Source organism: Plodia interpunctella, chromosome 10 (assembly GCF_027563975.2).
Source record: "Plodia interpunctella isolate USDA-ARS_2022_Savannah chromosome 10, ilPloInte3.2, whole genome shotgun sequence".
NCBI classification, from domain to species: Eukaryota; Metazoa; Arthropoda; class Insecta; order Lepidoptera; family Pyralidae; genus Plodia; species Plodia interpunctella.
This window is the reverse complement of record NC_071303.1, coordinates 2,866,695-2,889,209: the sequence shown is the minus strand read 5'-3', so window position 1 is coordinate 2,889,209 and position 22,515 is coordinate 2,866,695. Positions and strand designations below refer to the sequence as shown.

Here is a 22,515-nt window from a genome sequence, read left to right as displayed (position 1 = left end):
CAACTGTGATCATAAACTGATATAAACTTTATTTTGACTGAAGATCTTACCTGCATGAAGTCCATATTTTAATAAGTATTCACGTGTGAAGTGTTCCGAGCTTTTTTCGACCGTTTACTGTCTCGAAAACTAATAAAGTACTCTAAAATAGACGTTTTAATCGACATAGCAAAAGTCGGCAAAGCTTTTGTGTCCCAACCTACCTAACATACAGTGCTGTACTCTGGCGGGATAAATGTGCAGTAATACTTCCTATTCACAGAAAAACATTACAAAACACAAATACTTTATAACACAAAATATTGTACTGTCATTGTCAAAACTATCACTGTCTGTAAAAACTGTAAAAACCAAAAACAAGGTTGAGATGTCAGTCAGTGAAGTGACAACTGTCCTTAGAGAATAGAACGGTCAGAAAGACACGGAGCACAGCCAAACTGCCAAAGCAAGGCAAAAACCAAAAACAAGGGTTTGATAATTTCTAGTGAATTTCTAAACCTTATAAAATAATAATTGCTACAGTTATTAAAGAAATAATATTACTGTTCTCTTAAATAATAGAGAAAAATGTCTTCGCCATTGGAAAATCTCGAGACGCAACTTGAAATGTTTATTGAAAATGTCAGGCAAATTCGCATCATCGTTAGTGATTTTCAACCACAGGGTCAAAGCGTTTTGAACCAAAAAATGTAAGTACATTACACTGAGTATCTTCTTACTCAGTATTTGTACTATGGTCAGGGTTATTAAAGCCTAAATAGATAAATTAGCTAAACATATTGAAAAGAAAGTACAATAAGTACTACATCGTGACTTTTACCTACAACATAGTGGTTTATGGCTTTACATACTCGTAATATGTCGTACGTAATTATTTCTTACAGACAGTCTCTCGTAACTGGTCTTCAGGAGGTGGACAAGCTGAAGTCTCAAGTACATGACATTCATGTTCCGACAGAGGTCTTTGAGTAAGTCTACTATCTTTCATACATATTTACATATTAATAAATTGTATTTTGCATGTACTGTGGGCTCAAATTATTCTTTGCACTATTTTTTTTCTTTATTTTTCTATTTCCTATTTAACTAACTAAATTGAGTGTGATCAATAGGTTAAACTGGGCTGGTGCATAAAGTCTTCCTTTCACAACTGTCTATACCATACATACATGATTCAAGTGAATTATACCAGTGAATTTGTTATTGTTGTTTCATGAGTAAATTTTTTTACCCTTTTGTGACAGTATACTTTATTTGTATTATTTTATGCAATTTTTTGAAATAACTCTTGCATGTGGTAAAAATATAATTGTAATTCAAGCTGTTTTTTTTCTTTCAGTTATATAGATCAGGGCCGTAATCCCCAACTCTACACAAAAGACTGTATCGACAAGGCTTTAGCTAAGAACGAGGAAGTAAAAGGCAAAATTGATTCCTACAAGAGGTTCAAGAGCCATCTCCTGTCCGAGTTGTCAAAGACCTTCCCCAATGAGATCAATAAATATAAGGCTATTAGGGGTGGTGAATAAGATGATACTGACTTTTGTATAAACTATTTTTAGGTATAATGAAAACTTAGGATTAGGGGATTATTATTGCTTAGCATTAAGAATATCTAAGTTATTAAAGTCTGAAATTGCTGTATTGTGATTTTTTTTACTTCATTTTTTAATAGCCATCCCTAGTTTACAATATGCCAGATTTTATTTTTTTCATGATGTATTAAGTCCTAGGGATGTCCCATGTCAAAATCACTGTATTTACTTACTAGTTGTTCATTAAATTTCTTATTTAGGATTATTTTCTTATTTATTTACCTATTTAAGATTGTAAGATTGGATTTTGTAGAATTTTTCCTTTACCATTGTAGATTGAGTATAGTATTTTTAGTTGTAATTAATACATTAAATATAACAACATATTTAAAAATATGTTGAATTTGTAACAAATACAATTTTTGGAGCACACAAACAATTTTTGGATTTAAATTAATTTAATCAAGTAACAAACAAATTTATTCTTACATTGTTGCATTATTAAATAATAAAATAGAAAAAGAAATTATACAAAGCTGACCATAAAAATAAAGGTTTTAAAATAGTAAATAAGAAATCTAAAAGAAAGTTCATAATTGAAAATAGAATTACATTCAAAAAGGAATAAAACACGAAGAAACACTTTTCTTCAAAAAAAGTGATTCAATTTATAAAAAATAAATTACATTGGATTGGAGAGATTGTAGTAAATTAGAAAAACAAAATAAGCACAGGCAAAGGCCAGCCTCGCCCTGCAACACGTTGTTACATTTTGTTAAAATTATTTCATGGTCTGATAAAAATTACATTATTTCCATGGTAAAAGGAGTCTATGAATAAAATTAATAATTTATAAATACATTTTGACGCAATATTTACATGTTTGAATTATAAAACATTTGTGAATCTGAAAACTGAGGGGTTTTTAATTGAGTCGAATACCGCTTAGCCTGAAGTTATGGGTTAAAAACCTTGTGAACAATGTTTTTTGAAACTTTGTATATAGGCGTCCTATTTTAAAAGCGTGCAGCCCCTTACACAGAAAGTTATAAAATTAGACTAAACACAGTTCAGGCGTAGTCTGTGATTCTCTTAGAATGATTACATCATTGTTGTCTTCATCATCCTTAAATCCGTCCGGAGCGTCACTAGTTCCAGAGTCGCTAGTAATGGAATAGGCGTCGAGATTTGCCATATCGCTTGTGAAGTCGTTCCACATCTGGTAGAAGCTCTGTCTGACAGGTTCCACCAGTTGTCTCTTGCTGGTGATGTAGACGTAGTTCCAGTGGTCTGAAGAACGGTCGTTGCCCCAATTCAGTGTGCCTGTCATCAGGATCTCATCATCTACCAAGCAAAACTTGTGCTGCATCCTGTGTACGCGTTCGTTCGCTTTGCATTTGATTTCAGCGCCTGAAATTTACGTTGGTGCATTGCTTTTAAATTTATATATAGTACGTCGATTTTACTAATGACAAGTCAAAATAGTTGTATATTGTACAATGTGTTTGTCAGTATAACACATGAAATAGAAGTTATTGTTATTTTCTGGTTGGAAACGCTAGCGCAACCAGTGAAACCGGAGAACCAGACGGGTGATCGGTGCTCCCATTTATTCATGGGACATTTCATTATGTTCCCTGCGTGTAACTTATATACTATTTAAAAACTATTGAGATACAATTTTGACTTAACATTAGTAGAATCGACGCCAATTAAACAAAACTAGCTTATTTTGAACTGGTTTAATAAAATGCCTAGAGGAAAGTACCTGCATCTAAGAGTTCTTTTAGGAAGAAATCAGTAGACTCGTTATATGCAGTTCGATCTATGATTATACGGACGGCAATTTTCTTGGTCTTCAATACTTCAAGCAGCCTGCCCTGTATGGCTTGATTGTGAATGCCGGGCATGCATACATTGATGCTCCGCTTAGCTGCTTCAATGTAACTTATTAATTTATCGAAACAATTGTACGCATTGAACTGTAATTTGCAAAATACCATCACTTCATTGATCTCTTTGCTTCGACTCTTAAAATAGTAGGCAGCTGCAGACACAACACAAGTTATTGCAATAGCCGCTGCCGAGGACAATATGCGTGGATGTAATCGCATTTTAAGTGATTTCGAACATAAAGAGCACTATTTGGCTCGCACTTAGACCGGTCTTATAATTTTATACTTTAGATAAAATTAAGAGGTCAATTTGTGGAACAACCACATTGCTTTAAAAAAATGGAACTACGTACAAAAACAAAACTACCCGCAATCGTATTTGTGACGGTTCAATGCCATGGCGTTTGTACTTGGTTAAATGTTATTAGTAGTTTCGACAACTATTGGAATATTCTTCGTAATAAATAGGTAGGTACTTTGAAAATTCTTTGACCATATTGTAGGAAAAAAAATATTAAACTGACATTGACAAAAGAAGCAAGTTGACAGATTTTTTGACAGATGACAGAAAAAAATGGCGAGCGCGGCGAGCGGGAGCGGAGCGGGAAAAATGACATCTTTGTCGTGTTGTGCTGTTCAATTCAATCAATGTTTATTTAGTTTTTATCACAATGAAGACCCTATTTACTCACCAATAATGCATTTTTGGATGCAAAACTATGTTTCAATCCTATGTTAAGTTTAGCTTACAGTAATTGAGATTAAATATAAACGTTTCAATCATGGGTATTACTGGGTTGATCCCTTTTTTAGAAAAAGCCTCAAAGAAGGCTAATATTGGTGAATTTAGTGGTTGTACTGTCGCAATAGATTCTTACTGTTGGCTGCATAAAGGGGCATTCGCTTGTGCGGATAAGTTAGTCCGAGGAGAAGATACTGACATGTAAGTAGCACAAATATCTACTCAAACTTCGTTCAGTGAACTATCCACATAATGTAATTTGTTTCTCACGTATTTATTGCTCAAATATGAACCATATTGGTACGTACTGGTAGCTGTAGCTGGTACGTATTGTAGCTGGTACAAATTTAGGTTCTTTTTCAATTATAACCTGGATTATTGATATACTTAGGTACTTATTCAGTTATCCAAGATCTATTAAACTCACATTTAATATTTCGAAATCACTATTTACCATTAAATTATATAAAATAAAACTAAAAACTACCTATCTTAAAAATAACTTGTATCACATTGTTATAAATTTTAACTAACTGCTTTTCTTTCCAGACACATAAGATACTGTTTAAAATATGTGACAATGCTCTTGTCCAAGAATGTTAAGCCCATTCTTGTGTTTGATGGACGGCATCTCCCTGCAAAGGCTATGACTGAATCTAAGAGAAGAGAGTGAGTATCACAGATAACATAGTACTATAAAGCTGAGGAGTATTGATTAAAACTTTAAATCTTCGGTAATAATATTTATTATTTGGTTTTTTCAGGTCTAGGGCAACATCAAAGAAGAGGGCAGCTGAATTATTAAGTTTAGGAAAGGTAACATAGAGTATCCATACTAATTAATATTATAAATGTGAAATCTATCTTATTTGTTTCACTGCAAAATTTCTGAACCGATTTTGATGAAATTTGGTATGGCAGATAGTTAAGGACCCATATTCAAACTAATGCTACTTTATTTTCCAATATTAAACCCTCAAATGACTGTAATGGGGGGTGAAAATTTGGATGAAAATAATCTGTTCCCCTTCTGCAGAGTAATTCATGCAAGCGAAGCCGCGGGCAAAGTACAGAATACATTTAACCCTTTTAGAAAGGACAGAAACTAGACAAAATTGTACTGGACACAACTGACCTTTCATGTGGATAACTACTTCCACATTAAAGCCACAAATACACTAGAACATTTGACATGTAACATATCACTATCTAACAAATTACCACTGACTAGAGTGAAATAGCTCATAGTCAATCTTACTCATACAAATTGTAAGGGAAAGGAACGAACGATGCGCGTAATATGCGTGTCAAATGTTCCCTAGTGCAACTGGCTTAAAGATCAGTATGAATGTTAATTGATAAAGGTATTTATTACAATTTTGAACTTTTATCAACAGATAGAAGAAGCTAGATCATACATGCGGCGCAGCGTTGACATCACACACGCGATGGCTCTAAAACTCATCAAGGAGTGTAGGAAGAGAAATGTAGACTGTATCGTGGCTCCTTACGAAGCCGATGCCCAATTGGCATATTTGAACATCAAGAATATAGCACATTTGGTCATCACTGAAGATTCAGATTTGATTTTGTTTGGGTGCACTAAGGTAATAAATTCATGCTAATATACTCCTGTGAATACCACTGTCCAAATATTATTACGATTTTTTCAAAACTCAACCTTCAAAATAATATAATGGGGGGAGAAAGTTTGTATGAAAATCATTTCAAAAAAACCCCGATTGGCACACAAATACAAAAATAATTGTTCTAGAAATTAGTAATCAGGCAATCGGGTAAACACATTACTCACAAAAATATAATTATACTGTCAGAAGTAACTAATAAGCATGATCAAAAAGTTGCATAGACGACTTTGAAGCCCTGTGTAACTGTGTCGTGTGTGTGTCCAAAAGATATTAACACTGTCCCATTTCTTTTTACTTTTATGAATATTGCGTATAAAATTACTAGCTTTTGCCCGTGGCTTCGCCTGTGTGAATTTCCCACGGGAACAGTTATTTTTCCAGAATGAAAGGTATCCTATATCAAACTATATGTATGCAAAATTTGAAGAAGAAAGAAAGGTTAAGTATATAAAGCGTGAAGAGGTAACAAGAAGAGGCTTTCTCTGTCCACGGTGATCAGGTTCTGTTCAAAATGGACCTGGCGGGCGCGGGCACGCTGGTGGAGGCGACGCAGCTGGCGCGCGCGGTGTGGCGCGGGGCGGGCGCGGGGGCTGGGGCGGGGGCGGGGGCGCGGGAGGGGGCGCTGTGCGCGCTGCGGCGAGCGTGCGTGCTGGCGGGCTGCGACTACCTGCCCTCGCTGCCCGGCATCGGGCTAGCGAAGGCCCGCCAGTTCGTCACCGCCACTCGGGACCCCAATTTCGCAAATGTGAGTAGTGTAGTTGGCTCTAAGAAACATCTCCGAGCGTTTTAAACGATGCGCTCGCGCTGTCATTACAATTATTCGAATAAAACAAACAAACAAAGAAAACAATTAGTTTTATTGTCTAACTTTGAAATAATTTATTCTTTGCTTTAACAATGTCAATTTTATAAATGACTAGATGTTGCCTGGGGCTTTGCTCCCATGTGAATTTTGAGATAAAATATAGCTTATATATATACGAATGGTGAAAATTTTTGAAATTGGTTCAGTAGTTTCGGAGATTATCCGCCTCAAACATACAAACTCACAAACACTTCGCAACTCAACTCACAAAATTTCGAAAATTGACGGATCGTAATGACAGCGCGGCCGAACCACCTATTTGCTGTATTTGTTGTAGGTGTTTATCGTATATTCGTTATGCTAGCTCCACATATGTCGCGGAATTCGGACACATGCCGACGCGAATGCGTGAACATTGCGTAGGTTGTATGAATGCTTTAATTTACCACAATGAAAAACCAGCAATGTATACCGAACTCGTTGAAGTTTAGCAAACTGTGTGGAGCCGGAATTACATTTTAGTTGCGTTTATAAAACACTAGCTGCGCCTCGGGGCTCGCTGCGCTTCGTGACAAAAAGTACCCTATGTGTTATTCCATGTTATATTCTACCCGTGCGCCAAATTTCATAATAATCAATCCAGTAGATTTTGTGTGAAAGTAACAAACATCTCAAACTTTCGCATTTATAGTATTAGTAAGAATTCTTGTTGCATTTCTTGTTGGTAGCCTATATTTCATTAATTAATGACATTACGGAATAAATATATATATTTCGAATTTCATCAAAATCGACCCTTAGCGATGTAGGTGTGACAGACAGACAGCATTTCCAATAATAATATCGATTGATATTGCTTTGAAAATGTACCATAAACCCAGCCTTTAGAGTATTAAATATATTTTTATCTCCACAACTTGTAAACGTAACAAATTAAACCTGATTTATCTTTCAGGCTCTGAAAAAGTTGCCGAGTTTCTTCAACAAGTCGTCGCTGATAGTGACAGATGAATATAGAGAGAGCTTCCTGAAGGCGGAGGCGACATTCAAACATCAGTACGTGTACGACCCTCTGCGCAGGCGCATGCTGCGCTTGACCGAGCCTGAGGATGAAGGTACATAGATATAGAGAGTTTAGATATACTTAGTTTAAGTAAATTACGACTATTACATAAAATGTATTTATGTATTACATAATAAAGACTATTTTATGTAATACATAAATACATTTTAAGTAAAAAAAGAACTTAGTAAGTCATTATTTAGTATTAAGTAAATTGAGAAGTGATTCTCACGCAATCGTAGTTTCACTTCGTCAATTTTCTCAATTTTTTTTGAAAGATTTTTCGTGAAAGAATAACAAACATACACAAATACACACATACATCTTAAAAAACTTTTCGCATTTCTAATACTAGTTGTTCGCCACGAACTTAGACCTCGCGAAAACAATAAATTTTGATGAGTTTTTACAAAATTGTGAATATTTCAAAAACGGTTTAACCGATTTTGTTGCCCCACGAACTTAAAAATTCTATTGCCAGATCCTTTAAAATTTCATCACATACAAAAAATTAAATTTTGCCCCAAGTAGAATTGTAGACCTCCCTCGCTTCGCTCGCTCGGTCAATTAATAGGTTTTTCCCAATTTCTATAGTGACAAAGTCTCAAATACAATAAATATTTCATCTATCTCATGTAATTCCCAGAAATAGAGCAAGCATTATGTGTGAATGCTGGTGAGCTGTTGGACCCCGACATTGCCTTCCAACTGGCCCTGGGGAATTTGGACCCATTCACTTTGAAGAAAATGGATGACTGGCACCCCGACCACCATTATTCTGTGAGCATGCATAGATAATTATTTTGGAAATTCAATCTGGACGTGGAATCATTTATTTTTAAAATTTATCGCAATAGAGAAGCTGTGGTAAGGTAATGGTTAAGATGAGATGCTATGATCGATAGATAGGTTTCGTATCCTATTCGTGCCACATGAGTTTGTATACCAATCTGACTCATGTATAGTTTTCATTGACCACCACTTGCTTGAAGGAAAACATCGTGAAAAACCCTGCACACTTTGCAGAGAGATAGAGAGAGAATCATAGCACTGTTACGGCGAAAATTGAACTAAGCTTAGAATTGAACTTAGCATTTCATTGTTAAGCCCAGTGACGCAGTCATTTTCTATTTAGCTAGAAAAAAAAAGTACATCATAACACAAAAGGAAATATATTATAAAAAAAAATTCTTCCAAAGTTTAAATCAGTACATCCATACATTATAAATGCGAAAGTATATCTTCCTGTCTGTCTGTGACGCTTTCGTGGCTAAACTGCTTGGCTGATTTTGATTAAATATGTAGATATAGCTATACATGTTTCTGAGGGCTGAGCTGCAGGTAACAGCTCGTAGTTTTTATTACTATACATATTATAAAAAGAAAAGTCCTCAGCCGCGTTTGTCCGTCTGTCTGTTCGCGAGCAACTCAAAAACTACTGCACGGATTTTCATGCGGTTTTCACCAATAGATAGTGTGATTCCTAAGGAAAGTTTAGTTGTATAATTTATTACGTTTTTACGAGCTTAGTAGCGTAGCTACTATATAAAATTACTTTACAGAATGGACAAGTTAAAACGGACAGTTGGAAAGAGAAAGGTGTCGCGAATCATCCCAGCATATGGGGCGGGAGTTTCGAACAATATCTACAAGAGACGACTCCCTGGGCGAAGAAGGTGAAGAAACTGGAACCCATTATCGCAGCACCGCACACGCGGCCGCTGAAGAAGATTGTGAATCTTGTTGCCAGACACGTTCCCGAGACGCAGGACGAGAGGTAATTTATCTATAATAATATTATAAAGAGGAAAGATTTGTATTTTTGTTTGTACAACTCAAAAACTGGCCCAGTAGTTTTTGAATTTCGATGAAATTTGGCACAGAGATAGGCGAAACCTTCAGGAGTTACATAGGCTACTTTTTATTATGGTTTTACCCGAGCGAAGACGAGGCGATACCCTGTTACACATAAAACAAAGTTGAGTGTTATGTGTATCACTTGTGATCGAGAGGTCCCAGGTTCTAACTTTACTTTTTATTAATCTGACTGACTGACTCATGTATAATATTTTTTTAAATGATAGTCTGATAACTGAAGGTTTCACGGATTCATCGTCAGCCGTTGAGCGTTGGAAGGTCGGGGTCAGCTTTCCTACTTTTTCGTCTTCACTTTGAACGGTCGTCGATATCCCTAATTGTCAGAGCATTGTTTATTTTTTATGGAATATATATTTGTAAAACTAACACAAATAATTATAATGCTCATAAGAATATAAAGTTTCTACATACTCTTACATACAAAATCTTTTCATTATTTGTAAATAAAATATGCTTAATGTTTGTTTCAGCATAACAATAGAATCTCTAAGCAACATGTACTGTTCTGAACCATTGGCCAAAAAACGGAAATTTGATATTAAAAATGACAGTGAAACTTTCACACAATACGACACTCAAGGAAGCCACAACATAGCACTATGCGATGATGAAATTGTGTCCCATTTGACCACGGATAAAGAAAAATCCCCGATACTAGAAAACAAGGAACGATCATTTAAAAAATGCTTAAGAAAAAACGGTGACAACATTTTAAAAAGACTGAGTAAATTCCCTCGAACTACTTTAGACGATAACATTGTAGAAAGTAAATTCTTTAGTTCAGTACAATGTCATTCCGAACTTAATGTATCAATTACGTCTAACCAATCAACATCCGAGCTGAACATATCAAAAGAAAGTATAGTTATAGAAGAATCTCCAGAAAAAATCAGTCGGAATCCGTTTAAAGTGAAAACTGTGGGCTCTATTAATAAAGAAATAGAGTTGAACATCGAAACAGAATTGCAGACGAGTAGTTCACAGAAGGAAAATTCGCCTCAGAATAGTCCAAGGAAGTGTATTAGTCCAATATTGGAGACTCCATGCAATAGAATGATAAAAGAGGATCCAGTATTTGATCTATGTACGGAAGATTCTGTGATAGAAAATACTTATCCGTATGAGACTTTGATCACTCCTGTGGATTCACAGGTTCGTATACCGTTTATTATTACTTGGAATATGTTTAATAACGGAAAAAAACTATATTTTGTGGAACCAGCAGCTATTTTCGTTGTTCATTCGAGTACAGCTAAAGATATGGTCTATGGTCTATGGATCTATGGTCAGGGGTAGATAACATAGACAAGTTTTTTTTTATTTCAGTCGTCGTTCGGCTCACCGCCGACGCTGAAGCAAACCTGGAGCGGGAGCCAGTCGCAGTCAGTGCTGAGTCAGTCCAACAAAGGGCGAAACAAAGTAAAACAAACTGCCCTGAAACGAACCACATCGCTGCCTGGCAACCAGCCCACCTTATTGAGTAAATTCGGATTCCAGAAAAAGTACGTGCTTATTAACGAGGTTTTGACCATACGTGTGGTCAAGTAGTTAAATTAGAAAAATATTTTGTTACTAACCACATATGAGACAATATATAAATAAAATAATGTTTTGCAAATAAGAGAAGATCTTTACATAAAGAAATATTAGAAATCCACGCCGCAAATTAATGTTTAGTAATTAATATGACGACCTCGGTGGCGCAGTGGTAAAGTTCTTGCCACTAAACCGAGAGGTCCTGGGTTCGATCCCCGGTCGGGTCATGATGGAAAATGATCTTTTTCTGATTGATCCGGGTCTTGGATGTTTATCTATATATGTATTTGTTATAAAATATAGTATCGTTGAGTTAGTATCCCATAACACAAGTCTCGAACTTACTTTGGGGCTAGCTCAATCCGTGTGATTTGTCCTAATATATTTATTTAAATATTTTCGTATTTATAAATAAGAGTCACAGATATCTTCACTTATTTTCCAATTTTTCTCATGGCAATAGTTCTACTGCCTCTCCCATGTCTGTTGCTTTCCTAAAAATCTTGAAATTTCGATTACCCACGGCTGCGGTTTTAGACGAGGTGAAAGACTCATACTCATACATCTCAAGTTTTTAATCCTGAAGAAATAAAATGTTTCGAATCTTGTGCTTAAATATTTTTTTCTTACAGGCCAGTACTGAGGAGGTGAACTCTGACCAGCCAGTTTGTTATGCATTTAAAATTACATTTTCTTTGTTACTTTACATCACTTAGTTTAATATATCGTGTTAATTTTAATTATAATTTGCGAAATGTGATAATATGTTTTTGTTAAGTACAATTATGATAATACCACAGAAATGTGGGCAAAATAAATCATTGAATATAATTTACGTTATTTCATTTACAAATAAATTAAATTAATATTTTTGTTATTAGTAATGACATGTTTCTATGGTGCTGTAAATATTAGCGGCCCGTCCCACCTTCGCTCGGGTAAAAACATAAATTTTACATGTAAACCTTTCTCAGCAACAACACTATCTATTGGTGAAAACCGCATGAGAATCCATGCAGTAGTTTTCGAGTTCTCCTGACTTATGTTCCGGTAATTTTCTGCAAGATTACATGTAAGTCATATCATGGAACTAAACACGTAATTCGCTGCTACACAAAATACTGGACCTGTATAACAATCTCACATCTACAAACTAATTCATGCAAATAATCCTACGCGTGATCGCACACAGTAAAGGTGGTCGGCTAATCAGATAAAAATGTTATAATACCCTTAAACGAGGGTCGTTCATTTTTATACTAACTTTGCTGCCGTGTTCGGTTGTTCGTAAATATGTTTTTGATAGGAAAAAATGTTGTATTTCTACGTGTGAAAGTTTCGATTCAAATTAATTAGGTACATAAGTTCAAAACCATGCCAAACTAAATAGTACTAATATTCTTAAATCTGTTTAGTTGGATAGGATAGGTACCTATATAAAGTTCCTGCATCCGTTGCAATCGTTTTGATCACAAAAATATTTGTATTGGTTACATGTATAGGTAGGTACCTATACATCCTTTTTTAATAATTCTGATATGTACTTACTTAAATAGAAAAAGAAGTAAAATTAATGTAACAAACTTAGACTCGACGTGAAAAAATATAATCGAGAAAAGGATGGTACAGCCGTGCCGCTTTTTTTGCTCGAATTGGCGTGCGAGGGCACTGCCGTGTCCCCAGATTTGACAGAGTATTTCATATTTTCAACTTGATATCTTAAGTATTCTTAAGAAAAATGTTCTTTACAGACAGAAATACTTGAAAATCATGAACAAATCCAGAACAAAACGCTACTGGTTATAATAAAAATGGCGGCGTATGTCCCTTACTCAAAAAAACGATCGTGCGATAACGACACCTAATTATGATTCCTTCGTAACAAGGTACCTCCGAGACTCGGCTACCGCAGACTTACGCCTCATGTGGACTTTTATCTCTGAGCATTTTTTGAGACAATTAGGCCCATGTGTATACAGATAATAATTAGTCGTTTATCTATGTTATGGTTCTGTATGAAATTTAAATTATTCAAGACAAATCTATAAACAAAATCAGCGGACATAAGAGTTACTTACCTGCTTGTTATATTTATAGACCCTATGATTCCAAATTTTATTCCACCCTGAAACATGTTCAAGATTGGACGGTAACGAAGCCGGTGTCCCAGCAGCGGGGACATTAAACATGGCCACGATGAATTCCGCCCATTTCGCTTGATAACATTTTTAATTACTGGGTCATGGGCAAGAGAATATAACATCCACGCATACGCTCAAAAACATATTGTATTAAAACACAATAAAGTATTTTAGTACCTACGTATGTAGGCATATTTATCTGTGCGGATTAAACCATACGACCCGAACGCCCGAAATTAAATTGGTTTCGAATTGATGTTGCTATTGTTTAGTCCAGAGTACTTCATTTGAATATTTTCCACTTAGCGTATAATTAAAATTTCTCCCGCCATAACGAATTTCGATGGAAGCCGATATTGGTGTCGGAATTAGAAAAGGGCTCCATTGAGCATGAGATTGATTACTTTTAATTTTAAAACAAGACATTTAATTGTTATTACGGATAAGTATATTTAAATTACCTATCTAGTACATAAGTATGTAACGTACAGGCAGAGTCATGTACGTCACATGAGAAATAATACTAGGTTTTGGTTTTATAAATTAACAATCGTATGTAGGTACATACCTACCATGGGCATACATGTCAAAATCATTCCCTATTTTTCTATGCGGGTTAATTTTTGTCCAACAGTACAGCTATTTGAATATGTAAATGCTAAAATAACATCGACTTTACTTTAAAATTAGTATTTTTAATATAGTTAGACAAATTATTGTATTCTGACTTAGGTACTTACTTTACTAAGTAAGGTACCTATAATAAATTTCTTGATTTAGTACCTAAATTTGCTGACCAATTAAAAATTCAATACCTAATTACTTAATTCAATATGCTAGGTAGGTATAGGTATTTATAAACCTAAAAAATAAATGTGACAAACAAAGCGCCCCAGATGTTTTTTTAAAGGATTTTTGTCTTGTTGTGATGGAGAAATGTGCCATAAACAATATTGCGCCTGAAAAAACATGTCCGTGTTTTTAAAGGGTGCTTTGAGTTAAAAAATAAGCCTCAGCATTAATATGAAGGGTGTTGTGTGCGATAACGCCTGCGACTCACCTCTATCTGGAATTTAGATAATCCTTATCCTTTACATAGTATATACAACAAAGCTCTCTGCCACGTCTGTCTGTCTGTCTGTCTGTTGCGATAAACTCTTCTTCACGGAATTTTTAATCAATAAGATTTTTCGGTAGAAAACGAAAATGTTTGCAGTTTTCGAAGGGAATTAAAGTTTCTACGGCCTAATTCTTAACGAGTAGGTACATTATATTCTTTCCTTTCAAAACTCAGAAAATCCTGCAACATGTCAAAAAAACGCGGCAATATTTCACCAACAGGCGCCAATCAAAAGAAAAAGTTGCCAGGATATAATAAATCACAATCAGTTGAAGTTGGCAAGTGACTTATTTCTTAATTTTGCCGATACTGCCTACGGCGTAATAATTGATAAATGGCAGTTAAAATAAGTTGTTTCTGGGGTGATAAAGGGATTTTTTATTAGAATATAGGGTAGCTTTTAAAACAGACAATTTTCCACAATATATTAGGTACATGCAACAAAACAACTGCTAAAGAAAGATGAAACGTTAAAAGTACACTTAATGAAAATGACTTTCAAAATTCAAATTTGTGAAAATACATAGCACGGAATAAAACTAATAAATGGTTAGGATTTAACTATTAAACTACAGTCATCATGAAAATTCTAAAAAAAACAATGGCATACTTCCTTCTAAAATGTCGCCTTATGAAATGAGTAAGAATTTAAAACGGACCACTTACACAATACAAGAATTTTTGTCTTATTTTTAACAGAATAGAAGCCGACGGTAATATTCATTACTTTAGCAAAATTAAGTCTTATTTCGCGTGACATCGTTTGCCTTTCTCATTTTAGAATTAGGCGGAATGCCCTCTATAATTTGACCTGACAAATTGCATATTTTTTTCTTTTTTTTTGTTATGCTAATAGAAGCAAGTTTTCGTTCATTTCAGTTCATTTTCAGGTCCCATAATGTGTGTATTTTTTTTTCATACTTGGTAAGTAGTAGTTATGCATGTCTTTAAGCATGTACTATTTCTAACCGACTTCCAAAAAAGGAGATTATGTGTTGTAGTGTATATTTTTACTTTCTTCAAAACAATGAGTTACCTACTTCTTTTAAAAAATTAAGTTAAATTATATTAAACATACTTAGCCTATTTTATGCGTTCAGTCATCAACTCTGAACACAAGATGTATCTAACTCTATGTAATATAAATTAAAAAATCGCAAAAACCTGTTTATAATATTCTATTGTACCCCGTACCAATTTCAACAAAAACTGTAAGTAGGTGTCTGTAGAATTTTTGAAGAGTAACAAACATCGAAAACAAGTAAAAGCGAAAGTTTGTGAGAATGTATTTACATTCTCACAAACTTTCGCTTTTACAATATATAAATAGATAGAACATTATACAGGGTTTTAAAAAACATAAAATAATAAAATTCCGTGGGAATTTTGAGATAAAAGCAATCTTGGATAATGTAACTTTTATGGTGAAAGAATTTTTGAAATCGGTTCGGTAGTTTCGGAGATTACCCGCCTCAAACATCACAAACGCTTACCTCTTTATAATAATGTTATAGTGATAAAAGTCTTGTCAAGACAATAGAAAATAAAGAATTGGTAGTTAACAACTAGCTTAACACTTACAGTCTGTCAAGAATTAATATGAAGAAAACGGATTTTTGACCAATTATTTTTTGCCATAGCTATACCAAATAGAGTGGTTATGATTGGTTGATAAACATCAAGTGTTGCCAGCCAACAGGAGACAGCGCCCTCGTTTAATTTCTTCACTTTCTTGAGAGACTGTACATACATATGTAATATTATTATATATTTATCTATAGGTCTAGTTTAAGCCGGTGTAGATAGTTACAATCAAGATAGCGGTTTGGCAGAATTCCAAATTAGGCACAACATGTGTCAAGACAAGCCAAATTAATGAATTACACTATACTACTTAAGCTCTTAAACTCTGTTATTTTGGAATTTATGAGTAGCCTAATGCCTGCGGATTCCCTCGTGTGTGTTTCGTTTTCCGAGCTTAAAACTGGAGTTTTAGATTTTGAAGTTGTGTTTACCCGCACACTAGCGCCGCCATTTCTATAAATGTATTTATTTTATCAGCGGAAACTAAATAAATATCAGTAGATTTACGTACTGGTTGAGTTGATCACAGTTAGAAGTCACATCCTACCGCTCCAACTGAAATCGAACGATAAGGTCACTCAAATAACAACCTTATTGCCGCTACATACGATCCGATTATACAAATAGAAGCATAAGATTTTAAATCTAAAACAATATGATTCTCGTGCTTTCTCACGCTGTGATTGGACGAAATACCTATGTATATGATTGGCTGAAATAAAATCGAACGATGCCATTTTTTTGCATATCGGTTCAGTTGTATTGTAATATACTTAGTTCGACTTAGTTCGTATAATAAGGTATATAGGTCATGTATAATAAATAGGAAAAGGAAGGGTCCTTGCCCTAGATGTAAAGTTACAACGCGTGTCCTTCGTAGTTGCGTGCCACTATCTATTATAGATTTACGATTTATCATATACGTGAAATCCATAACTATGCACGATAACGTGCGTATCATAGACAAAAGTTTCATCTAAACATGGAAGAACTAAACACAAAATAGCATTTTTATTCTTATCGAGTTTATAGGTAAAGTACTTTTAGGTAGGTAATAATTCAGGGTGGTAGGTATAATGTCTGATGTTTAACTTGACAGTAGTTTGTAGCTTGTGAGAAATAACTATAAATATAAAGATTGACGAGAAAAAGTGCCTGTGAAGGTCTAATTTCGGAATAAATGATTTGAATTTGAATTTTGAATTTTTGAATTTGAATTAACATCGCTAAAATGTGTAGTTAATGCCAGCTCCACACTGTCGCCGAACTCAGAAGCAAATACGTGAAGTTAGTATGAGTGCTTTTATTTACCACAATAAAAAACCACTTATACTGAATCCGTCAAAGTTTGGCAAACTGTTCGACGACCGTATGGACCCGGAATAACATTGCGACAAATAGGGGGTTGCACCAGTTCAACTTCGACATTAACTTAAACCTGAGCAGAAATACGCAAAGTACGTAATTCAAAGTTAAAGTTAACGTCAAAGTTGACTGGTGGAACTAACCCTATGATTACAAATCATTTGGTGTAGCTAACTTTATTGGCAAACCATTCACGTATCGAAATTCAAAATTAACTCGACAACAACCAATACAAAGGTAACATTCTCCGAACATTACATGAGATAACATCACCTGCCACAACAGGCTCAAAGTAGCTCATTGTGAGTTAAATTAATTTCGATCTATACGTCTGTATTGAGAGCCCTTTTGCCTTAGGGTTGCCAGATTGTCGAAGCAGATAAAGCGCAAAAAAAAATTGATTTCCCACGCCGTAAATGTATTTATAGTTAGGTATTATGAAAGTTGGAAGAATCTTTTTAACTTATGTAGTTAACAATATAAATAAAATATATTATGAATAACGCAGCGCTTCGAAAAGATAAAGATTCGTCCTATTTTTGTTTAGTTGCTTTATGTATTTTAGTTTTTAACGAAGAAACTCAAATACTATTGAACTGAAGATGTGATGTTAGGTATATCTACTTCTTGATTAAATAATAATTTGGTTAAGTAAATTAAAAAAAAGAAAAAGTGATAATAAATTAGCCATTAACATGCACAAATAAAATAAAATAAAATTTCAATTTTCTTCAGTGAATAAAACATCGCCATCACTACAAACAACTCTCTATTTTAAAATGATTTAATAATAACTTTGTCTAAAAAACTAAGATAATTAATGAACATTGAAAACAACAAGTACACAAAATTACGTTGTGTACCCAAGTACTTGTTATTTTAAATTTTGATGAATTTAGAATATCTGTCGGCAACCCTGTGGAATAGAAAGGAATATTTCAACTCGTTTGAAACACTCGCCAACCTCGCGTGCATATCGCCAAATAGAGTGGAATCCGATTCTTTTTGTCATATCATTATCTTACTAACTGCGCCTCTGGGTTCCGCATTTATATCCGGAAATTTACAGGGTTGCCGCATTGCTTCCTAATTCTAATAACTAATATTATAAATGCGAAAGTAAGTTTGTTTGTTACCTCTTCAAGCTCTATTTACACAATCATTACTCTTGAAATTTTGCATACATGTAGTTTGAAGTATGGAGAAGTACAGGGTTTCATCCCGGAAAATAAACGCGGGCGAAGCTCGGGCAAAAGCTAAACTTCTGTACTATATACTTCCATATAGTATATACTTTATATGTCTATACTTCCGTAAATCTGTGTAACCTAAATATGTCTATCATAGTTAGTTTTATGATTTTTTCAGTTTCAGGAATTTAATTCCCGATAATAGTGCCAGACGAACGAACCTTTTTAAAAAATGAACACCACAACACGGAACAAGTATTTACCATTCAAAAGGGGAATTTAAACACAGTTACGGAACTCCTTTCAACCGTTCTTTTAACCCACCGAGTGGCAGTCAGTTATTTATGGCGGGATTATATCGCGGCGGTCGGCGCGGCCCAATATGGCATCCTTTCCTGACTAAGCCGATGATTTAAACATAAAGCCCATCGATTTAGTTACAGTAATTAATCATATTTAACCGCTTTTTAGCGAATACTGTTTACGGGGCACGAGATAAGTGTAATAATTTCGGATTTAGTTAAATTAGTGCGCTTTAAAATCGGTTCATCCAGTAATATCTTTGTACTTAGTTTATTATTTGTAAATTATATATTTACACTTTTATATTGTGTACAGAAATCTATACTATTATTATAAAGAGGTAAGCGTTTGTGAGTTTGCGTGTTTGAGGTGGGTAATCTCTGAAACTACCAAACCGATTTCAATAATTCTTTCACCATTAGAAAGGTACATTATCCAAGTTTGCTATAGGCTACATTTTATCTCAAAATTTCCACGGGATCGAAGTCCCAGGCAACATCTAGTAAATAAATAAACAAAATTGCTTGTATCCCGAAACAACTTTTATTTTCGTGCACAGTCAACCATTAATATATATTTATCTCTAATTCTCTACCTCAGTGCTTCTCAAATTTATTTGAACTACGACTCATCTAATACAAGTTTGTAAACTTGGGACCCACCTCTAGTCTGTCTTAGACAAGAGGCATAAAATTCTCAAATCTCAGATAATCTGCGACGTGTTTCGAGACTATTAAAAAACAAAAAGCAAAAATAAATTGAAATTAAACCGTTATCAATGTGAATAAAGGATTTACCTGAGTACTTTACTAAGTTTTGTTCGTGGCCCACTGAATATTCGCTCGCGGCCCACCAGTGGGTCGCGACTCATAGTTTGGGAAACTCTGTTCTACCTTAAATAACCTTGCGCTATTAGCCGACAAACAAGAAACCGAGTTAATACAAAAACGCGGTAAACCTTTTATGAAGCCGGTTAAAAATTACGGTCGTTTAGTGAAAGCCTCGCCTTTGTAAACGCCGGTGATATTATGAAATAGCTGTTGCCCGCGGCATCACTTGCGGTGAAAAGTATATAACTTAGTACCGTATTTTCGTATGTGTGATATAATGCTTAATAGCTGAGGCTTAACAGCGTCACAGCGCCGAATGCAATCGGGAATACGCGAAGATGAGTGAGGGAAAGAGAGAGTTAATTCAATCGATTTTAAATTTTACTAACGGAACCTATCTATCGTGAACGACTTACAATCTACCTTACTTTGCTTAATATACTTAATCTATTCGTATGGTGTGGTGTAGGAGTGGCGTCTACTCAAATTGTTTTGACTACCTACGTGTTGAACGTTGGTTGGAAATCACGTGGCACTATCTCGACATAATTTTTCTCAAAATCTATTTTTGTAATTTCACGTGCAGGAAATACAAGTGTTTACAAAACAAGAATGTTATGAAGGAAGACAATGGGCAATTGCCCAAGGTGATGAAAATTTATATTATAATCATATAAACCATGTTTAATTTGGAACAGAAATAGCTTTTTGTTTATCACTGAGTACAAGGGTCGTCTGCATGGGTACTTCACTCTCTTCTATTTCTGCCACAGTATTGCTTGCGTTGTTGTGTTTTGCTTGAAGAGTGAGAGAGACAGTGTAATTATAGGACTTTGATATGTTTTTCAACTCATTTGCTTGAAAAATTACGGAATCAGTATTTTAATCGACGTTCAACGATCAATCATACTCATCATAATCTGCTTTATTATCGCGCTCCGCTTCGCATCGCATTTAAACGCCTCGTATGCATACATGCCCTCTCGCAACTTATAACGCAGTTCACATAGTTATTTTGAAAGAGTATTAATTTTCTTCACTTTCTTGAACTGTAAATAAAATCAATCTCGTACCATGGATCAACTTTGAAAATATCTGTCACTTTTATTCAAATGCCGGTTGAAGGAAGTTCTCACAAACAAAACTAACGCCTTGACTTGTTAGTGTTGAAGTTCTGTTCAGGACAGTTATCTTGTTTGATGGGTACAATTACAAGTTGTCAATAACGGTAAAAACAAAATACAGTTGAAACTGTTTCCAACTGTGTACAAGTTGATACAATGGGCGCTACTCTGTTATTAGCAGCCGATTTTGATGTAATCTGGCACAGAGACAGAAACCTTCAGGAGTAACTAAGGCTAATTTTTAAATTATGGTTTCATCCGTGCGAATCCGGGACAGGCCGCTAGATCTTAATAAAGTAAGTACCTACTTTTTTAAAATTAGAAATAAAAATTATTCTAGATTACCTAGTCAGCCGTCAGGGTTATTTGCTCAAAATTTGGTGAAAGTTAATGATGAGGAGAGAAGATGAATATTTACTTAAGGCATTGATTATGAAAGTGGATGAGGGAGACAGGGAGGCCTAGAAAGAGATGGATGGATTATGTCCGGGAAGATATGAGGATATTGATGGCGGATTTAAATACAATTAGAAATAGGGAATTGAAAGAACACACACAAATAATGGGCTAAAGGTAAACTATAAATCCACAGTAACAAGTAATTACGACTATATCTTCGTTAGCCATTGTGGGTTTAACTCCAGTCTGCCCTGAATCCGGCCTTTGAAGACAGGTATGTATAACGTTCAGATTGCATAAGTCGCTCGATTCCGAATATGAATCGTCATTCAGTTGGTGTTACGCTTGCATACCAATGGCGCATTGTAATTTAATGGAAGCTGGATCTCGACTGCGGAATACATATCCATATAGATCCACGCTTAATTTGTTTTAATTCAGTGTTTATTTATTAGTTGGAAATGAAAGGGCTACACTGCCAGCGAGCGAGCGAACTAAGCTATGGGCTAAGCGAAGCATAGGTAGAAACTAGGGCCGCATTCAGAATCAAGATCTGCAGCTAAAGTCAATCGTGACCAATTGTGTGAGACCCTTGTGTGTGAATTTGTTGTTTGTTCGTGAGGTTCGTGCGTACGTGGATGTCGTACGAGACAATCAAGGGATGGTCTTGACAGTTAGGCAGCAATAGCATTACCAAAGAGAGTTGACGTCAGGCCGGTCGTAACAGTTAAAAAAAAAAAGGTTTATTTTTGACACATACACTGGGCTTTAAGGTTACTTTACTGTGGGCTTATACTAATTTCAAGTTATACTTACTTGAACAGTAATATAGAAAGTATCTTTATTGCTTGCCATAATGTGTAGCTGTCATCAAACCTCGCAGCTCAGACCAGAATGGACGAGGGAGGACAGGATATATTATAATTAAGGACGCTGTATTTATTCATTGAGGCTATTTACTTGGCACGAAGCATAGTACGTGTGCCCTTTGCTATAATAGAAATGACTACTAATTACTTTTCAGTAACAATGTCGGTATTTTTATTTATTTGTATAAGAGAAATGTTCATGATCGAGATCTATTGAAACAAATAAATTAGGGGCAAAAATAATTTTCAATAAAAAAAAAACTTTAGTACATAATTTAGGTATTTAAACCAGAGCAATAAGAAATATTGCAAATATATAGACCCGTCTGTAGCGGTAAAACCATAATAAAAAGAAATGCCTATTTTACTCCTGAAGGTTTCGTCTATGTTGACCTAGAACTTTTATTATAGTTTATTCTTTACAAACAAAATAAATATCTTTTCTCTTTATAATATTAGTATTGCTATACTAAACTAAATAATATTA

At 34.8% G+C, this 22,515-nt stretch overlaps 3 protein-coding genes across 3 annotated transcripts; 2 read left to right on the top strand and 1 right to left on the bottom strand.

The window, feature by feature from the left end:
- The first annotated feature begins 397 nt into the window (after window positions 1–397).
- MED10 (Mediator complex subunit 10) lies at window positions 398–1,797 on the top strand. Its single transcript, XM_053750821.2, has 3 exons — window positions 398–689; window positions 885–968; window positions 1,340–1,797. Exons 1-3 carry the CDS (start codon window positions 568–570, stop codon window positions 1,527–1,529), a joined length of 396 nt encoding a protein of 131 aa, XP_053606796.1. The 5' UTR covers window positions 398–567; the 3' UTR covers window positions 1,530–1,797.
- Window positions 1,798–2,445: 648 nt separating this feature from the next.
- On the bottom strand, window positions 2,446–3,784 carry LOC128673166 (mitochondrial cardiolipin hydrolase-like). Its single transcript, XM_053750820.2, has 2 exons — window positions 3,304–3,784; window positions 2,446–2,945 (listed from the first exon to the last, which is right to left on the bottom strand). The coding sequence occupies exons 1-2, from the start codon at window positions 3,647–3,649 to the stop codon at window positions 2,590–2,592; spliced, it is 702 nt and encodes a 233-aa protein (XP_053606795.1). The 5' UTR covers window positions 3,650–3,784; the 3' UTR covers window positions 2,446–2,589.
- Window positions 3,785–4,018: 234 nt separating this feature from the next.
- Window positions 4,019–11,934, top strand: tos (tosca). Its single transcript, XM_053750812.1, has 11 exons — window positions 4,019–4,373; window positions 4,722–4,841; window positions 4,937–4,988; window positions 5,570–5,779; window positions 6,321–6,566; window positions 7,582–7,741; window positions 8,336–8,469; window positions 9,252–9,466; window positions 10,038–10,719; window positions 10,894–11,069; window positions 11,736–11,934. The coding sequence occupies exons 1-11, from the start codon at window positions 4,213–4,215 to the stop codon at window positions 11,752–11,754; spliced, it is 2,175 nt and encodes a 724-aa protein (XP_053606787.1). The 5' UTR covers window positions 4,019–4,212; the 3' UTR covers window positions 11,755–11,934.
- Window positions 11,935–22,515: the final 10,581 nt, after the last annotated feature.